Below are 6,721 nucleotides of genomic sequence, written 5' to 3'. Positions count from 1 at the left end.
AAAAAATACAGAAATATACAATCAACAGGTTAAAGACATTCCAGGCAGATGGGACAGCATATTCCATCACTTTATGGTTGCAGAAGAGCGTTGATTCAGGAAGAAAGGCTTCCAGTATGTGGAGGGATTCCTCAGGCCGCCCAGTCTCAGCTCCTCCACCCGTGGGAGAATCAGGGTTCCAGTACCGGTTGGAAAGGTGCTGGCAAAGAAAATATAACAGACGTGAGACAAAGAAGTGCAGAATCTGAATGCATTTCTCAAAATGGCTTTGAAAGACTCTGGCTAGAGTTCCTGCTCAAGTCCTAGGAGGCATGCACCCAAGAAAAACGAAAAGCCATCATGATGTAAAAAAAACATGAGGCATTTTTATTTCAGAGCTCTGGTTCAACCCCCAACACACAGAACACAGGAGACCAGGAATTGACCACGAATCTCAGAGGTTAGGGGATTTTATAGGAAAAAGGTCTGGGGAGACAAAGGAATTGGTGTGGCTATACACGATTGGCTATTTTGAATGTCCTTCGTGCAGATCAGAGTTGAGAATTCTTTAAAAAAGTGAAATTTCTAGCAAGAGGGGAGAGTGCTATTCAAAGTTCATACTGACCCTTAGCTAACACTTAAGAAAACCAAATGGCACAAGGTCCATCACTCAATGTCTGGCCAGGAGTGTCTCAGGCGCCTAGGCCAGACACCTCCTTGCCTTATCTCTGAGATTTACACCCCTGGTCTGGTTCTCCTAACAGCTTTTCTGGCTCCTGTGGTTTTCAGTACTGGTCTCAAATTTAACTCTTTCAATCCCAGGCTTACGTGGGCAAGTACCTGGTAAATTTTTATATTCTTTTTCAGCTTCAGACTTTTACACACACACACACACACACACACACACACACACACACACGTGCACACACACACGCGCGCGCACACACACACACACACACACACTCAGCTAAAGATCCCGCCCATCCTTAGTAAAAACGCCCACTATGTTAATCTTCTGGGCTAGCAGACAAGGTCCCAGGGGTCTCATTCTTCTAATCACTGGGAGTGACTCAAGTGTTGTCCCTGACTGAAAAGTTGACCTTGCCTTGGGATTATCAACTTCTACTCTGTAAACTTCAATGCCCTAACCCCCTCATTATCTAACAATGCCAGAGACAATTAGTCTGAATGTGTAACATTGCCTGCGAAATTCAAGCCAGGGTTTGGCTAAGATGTTGGAACATTGGTGTAAGTCAGAGAGCAATGCTTAATTTTGTCTAGCTATTATAGTAAATCATATCTTGGTGGGCACCTAGCATGCGAGACTATCGCAAGGACATGTCTGGGCTACTTCAGAGTTAGGGAATACCAAGGGAACGATGCAGGAGACTGGCTTCTGTGAAGCTTTTTGCCTCATAAACTGCTGTCATGCAAAATGTGCCTGGCAGAGGGACAGTAATTCATTTACTGAGGAAACACCTCATCATGAAAATTCCACTTTACTCTGAACCCCAAAGTTTTGCACCCTAGACATTCTATCATAACAATTTCCAAACTCTACAACAGTATTTTTTGACAGAAAACTTTACATCAACAGATTTATTTCCCAGAGTGTAGAACATTGAAAGATGTACTTCTTTCTCTTTAGATTAGGTCCCAGCTGCACGGTGGGTCTGTCTGTGGCTTTGCCAAGCTTCAGTGGCTAGAATCGAAAGAACTATGAGGACCACAACAGCCAATCCAATCCTGATGAGATTTTCCATTGTGTGCTCCTGGTTCTCTGTGGCTGTGGTATTAGATACAGAAGTTACAGAAGTTAGGGATGGTCAAAGTTTCCTAACTAAGCATCCAAGCAGGGCCCCTGTTTTCCCTGGAGAGGACAAGGTTCTACTCTTTCCCATGCTATGACATGGAGTTCTCTTTATTCAACTGCCTTGGGTTTGGGCATGCTCTAGCATGAACAGATGGTCTCAGTTGGTCCTTAGAGTAGAAGAAGAGGAGTAGGATGTGTGTGTACTTAAGAGACCTTAGTGTTTCTTCTGAGTTCCACTGTATCATTTATTGTAGATGCCCATCATTCTCACCATATAAGATTATAGAGTTCTGGGATGAATGTTTCTTATGACACACCTGGGTCCCCTCTCTTATTCTTGCTAAATTCTTCAGACCATTGTGATAATAGAAAAGCAACGACACATCAGTGAAACCAGCAAATTCTGAGTATGGTGATTCTGGTGAGCCCAAGAGAGGTTGTCCAGACTCAGATTCCCAGTGTGCTTTTTGGTGAGTGTTGGTTCCCCTGTCACATTCTGACTCTTCCATTTTTCCCTTGATCTGACTGTTCTTCTGATGTGTGTGTGCATGTGTGTGTGTGTGTGTGTGTGTGTGTGTGTGTATGTGGGTGTATATCCACAGAACAGAGTGTGGAAGGTTAGACACTGGGCTTTTCCTGAAGAGTTTCCTCAATACCATGAGTAGCACACATTAAGCATAGATCCCAAGACTGACAAATCTAACTCTTACTTTTCTTGACTTTACAAACAATAGTTGTTGCAAGAACAGGATGGGTTCCACTGTGGGAAGAGGGTGTTGAAGGCCCTCCATCATTTTAGAAGATTCCAGGGTCAATGGTAGGTGGTCCTACTTCCAAACCTTCTCTTTTTTTAGACAGGTATACCCAAGGCTTAGTATAAGACATTCGTAGCTGTCACCTCTCAAATGAAAGCTGAATTGTACAGTCACATCTTCTCTATTTCACTCAGAAGGTAAAGGTTGCAGACTTCACAATCAGTTTCTAATGTAACATTTGGATTTTATTTTCCTTAACGTTAATATTGTTATGTTCTAGTTTTCATGGAGAATTTTTTCTTTCATGGATTAGCTATGGATTTGAATCTGTTTTCCTCAGAAGGATGGTATAGCAGTATTTGGAATTATTACAAAAAGTTTATGTCCTCTCCTAGAGGCACCATGGGCCATGGTTACACTGAGAGCATCTGGTCTGACAGGGATCTGTGAATATTGTTTATCTGAGGGTGAGGAGAAGAGGTTGTCACTGGGGGTCAGTCCCTGCCTAGGATCCTATATCTGTCTGTGGCTTCCTGAAGATGATCTTTCTAACTGCATGAAATCTCTAAATTCCATTAATGGGGAGCATCACTAGTATAGTTCAGGTTATCTCCCTCCATCATGAGGGTGAATACCCATCTGACTGACACTCTGCAGCATTTAAAACCCTATGCTAGCTAATAATAGTAATAAATGGAGAATGGTGAGACACCCCTTCAGCTCAGAGAGATGTAGATTATCTCACCTGGGACCATGAACTCCAGAGAGTCACTGGTATATGACAACACACTGAGATATAGGTTTGTACAGCACCTGAAGATGCTCCTAAGGGTGGATGTCACAGAACTCATAGAGAATCTTAGAGTTATGCCCCATGAGCTAGACTGAATGAGCTTGAATCCCCTACCATGGCAATTTGATCCACCCATCAGCAGACTGTGGGTCCCACCCATTGCTGAATCAGGTTCTAGAGACCTCCTCTGTCAGGAGAGGTAACAGCTATGACAAGCACCAAAAACAAACAAATAAACAACAACAACAACAACAAAAAGAAAAAGACGTAGGCATATGAACCAGGCTTCCCCCTTTTATACTCCGAAAAACAGCAGCCCAGAAAAGGAAGGGACTGTCCAAGTAGGATCTCCAGCAGCAGCTGTATCAAGCCCATAAGTAGATTTATCCATCTGGGAATACATTCCAACAGAGTTTTTGTTAGTGATTTTGAGCCAGATTCAATGCAGGTGAAATGTTTGTTTTCTTAGGGCTATTATGGAGAGACTTTCTGGGTTCTTTGCTCACAATCTTACCCACCTGCCTCATCATCCAAGTTGAGGCTCAATGTCTCTCTTTGGATGCTCCCTTCTGCAGCCCAACCTCTAAGCCCCAGCTTCTGTGGTCTCTGTTGGGATCTTTGTTTGCCTCCTACATTCACAAGGTGAAGTGAGAGACAAATGAGGACTTTGGTGGGTCAAGAGTTGCCAGGCAGCCTGGGATTGGAGCATACTCCCTGCACAGAGATGCCTGATACTTACCCTCTGGTGGCATGGACATAGTGGGTGGTGGGGTGGAGGTGCTGATGGGTTCTAGGAAACAGAAGAGGAGGAGGATGAGGATTAGATGCAAACCCAGGATCCTCACTCTGTTCCCTTTCTTCGATCTGCCCTGTAAGCTCTGCAAGATACTGATACTCGCTATTCCAAACCTAGATTACAGTAGAGGACTGTGTGGACATCACTCGAGGCACCACTGCTGGCATCCAATACTCTGCCAGGGAAAGGGTCTTCTGAGAAAGCCTTTCCTTTTGTCTCCTTCATCCCACTCAAGTCGAGAGCTCTGCCACAGTGTGGATTGAAATTCATGTTGAGATGTCAGGATCACCTCACCTGAGACTGTGAGCTCCACAGTGGCACTGGGATAGGACAACAGGTAGAGAGATGAGTCTTGAGAACCATAGCACTTGTAGGTGCCTGAGAGCTGGGAGGTCACAGCACTCACATGGAGAATTCTGCCTGGGACTGCTGATCATGGTTCTTTGATTTTAGTCGCAGGGGTTGCTGGTCTGATCCCTCCTTGGACAGAATGAAAGTGTCCACTCTGTGCATTGACTGACACAGCAGAGTCACGTTCTCTCCTGAGTGTACTGTGTAGTTATGTTTCACTGAGAGGGAAGGAGTGATGTGAAGCTGTCCTAAAGAGAAGGAGATGATGAGAGGCTGGCCTCCTTGTTCTGAGCTCAAATCACACATGATTCCACCCTGAGAACCTGGGCCTCTGTCTCTTCTCTGACTGACTCCTGCTCTCCTCTTCGTCTATCTGTTCCTGCTTAGGATTCCTGTCTCTCATCCTGGCTATCAGCTCCTTAACTCCCTCATGAGAGCTTGGGCAGAGGCTAGGTAACTGATTGACTCTGTTGATTTCCTCACCTGTGATCAGGATGTCCAGGGGGTCACTGGAGGCTGACCACTCAGAGGAGGAGTTGTGTGCACCGTAGCATCTGTATTGGCCTCTAGTGGAGTGGCTCACAGAGCCCAGTGTGAATTTGGCCACGGAAATGCCAGTGTTAGTCTGCTGGCTAGAGTGCTGCATGATGTCAGCTCTCCCCTCCTTGTGCAGAGCAAATCTGTCATAGTTGATGTCAGAGAAACACTACAGGGTGAGGCTCATCCCAGGGTCCAAGATATGGCCTTGGTGAGTCAGCAGAGAGGGCTTCTTGGACAGCCCTGGAAGGAAGGTGACAGCTATAGACTGAGGTTTGGTTCTTACCAAACACGTTTGCCCTCCTCTCCTGCCCAGCACATGTCCCATCTTCTCCCCAAGCATGGCTGTGTTTGAGAGCCCAGGCTCTCCATTTAGTCCTTCTCTACCTGCAACTCAGCAGGGGGCGGGCCTGTGACAAAGGGTTTAGGGTCTCAGGAAATGTTTGAGAATGACAGTGGGGACTTACCTGAGATGAGTATTTGTTGGGGAGCACTGTGTGCTGACCATAGCTGTGGGGTATTCTTGTAATAACCATAACATCGGAATGTCCCTGTGTAGGCTGGAGTTGTGGGTCCCAAAACAAACTGGGCTTGGTACTGGCCACTAGAAGATATATACTCTGTGTCCAGTGAGCTGGTGAACATCTGATCGTCCTTGGTGAGAATGAACTTATTGTATGCACTCTGTGAGATGCATTGAAGGGTCATGTTCTCTCCTACTGACACCACAGGGCTGGGCAAAACTGCCAGCTTGGTTTCATAGGAATCGTAGATTCCTAGGAGAGAAGGAGACAGTCTGTTACATGTTCTCACACTGTCACAAACTTCTCTTGGAGCAGGGCAATGGTGGCACATGCCTTTAATCCCAGCACTTGGGAGGCAGAGGCAGACAGATTTCTGAGTTCGAGGCCAGCCTAATCTACACAGTGAGTTCCAGGACAGACAGGGATACACAGAGAAACCCTGTCTCAAAAAACCAAAACCAAACCAAACCAAACCAAACAAACCAAACAAACAAAACCAGTGTCTCTTGGAATCCTCTGTGGGATGGGACACTCCTGGGAGCACAGCCTGGGGCTGACAATCTGACTGTCCCCTCACCTGTCACCACCAGCTTCAGGGTGTCACTGTGCTCTGACCAACCAGCTGAGCTGTAACTATAACAGTGATATTGCCCTGCATGTTGTTGTGTCACAGAAGGGAAGAAGAACTTGCCCTTGTTCCCAGGCTCCTGTAGGGTCTGTGTGCTGTGTGTTTTTTGGTTTCCCTCATTATGCAGAAAACATATGTCTGCATCCAGGTTCCCCTGACACCAGATGGTCATTGCTCTTCCGGAGGCGATCACAGATCCTGGTTCAGCCTCGAGGGTTGGTTTTTGGAGGTTCCCTACATAGAAGTCAGAGAGAAGCACATGGGTGTGTTTGTAAGTGGCACAGATGGAGCTGGTGAGATGGCTCAGCGTGTAAGTGCACTGACTGCTCTTCCGAAGGTCCTGAGTTCAAATACCTGCAACCACATTGTGGCTCACAACCACCTGTAATGAGATCTGATGCTGTCTTCTGGTGCGTCTGAAGTCAGATACAGTTTACTTCTATATAATAATAAATAAATCTTTGGGCCAGAGAAAGCAGGGACTGAGAGAGCGGGGTGTACCTGTGTGAACAGGGTTGACCAGAGCGAGCAGAGGTCCAAAAAGC

General features: G+C 46.1%; 1 protein-coding gene across 1 annotated transcript in view; it reads right to left on the bottom strand.

The window, feature by feature from the left end:
* Nucleotides 1-5,940, bottom strand: part of LOC116075406 (leukocyte immunoglobulin-like receptor subfamily B member 3A) — a 22,729-nt gene extending 16,789 nt beyond the window's left edge. The window contains 7 exon segments of the mRNA XM_031348525.1: nucleotides 10-199; nucleotides 1,641-1,765; nucleotides 3,859-3,969; nucleotides 4,080-4,130; nucleotides 4,431-4,542; nucleotides 4,545-4,735; nucleotides 5,492-5,940. Of these exon segments, the coding sequence (XP_031204385.1) occupies nucleotides 10-199; nucleotides 1,641-1,765; nucleotides 3,859-3,969; nucleotides 4,080-4,130; nucleotides 4,431-4,542; nucleotides 4,545-4,735; nucleotides 5,492-5,879 (1,168 nt within the window). The 5' untranslated portion in view covers nucleotides 5,880-5,940.
* Between the last annotated feature and the right edge of the window lie 781 nt (nucleotides 5,941-6,721).

Source organism: Mastomys coucha, unplaced genomic scaffold (assembly GCF_008632895.1).
Source record: "Mastomys coucha isolate ucsf_1 unplaced genomic scaffold, UCSF_Mcou_1 pScaffold3, whole genome shotgun sequence".
Lineage (NCBI taxonomy): Eukaryota > Metazoa > Chordata > Mammalia > Rodentia > Muridae > Mastomys > Mastomys coucha.
Note: the sequence above shows the minus strand (reverse complement) of the source record. Positions and strands in the feature narration are given on the sequence as shown.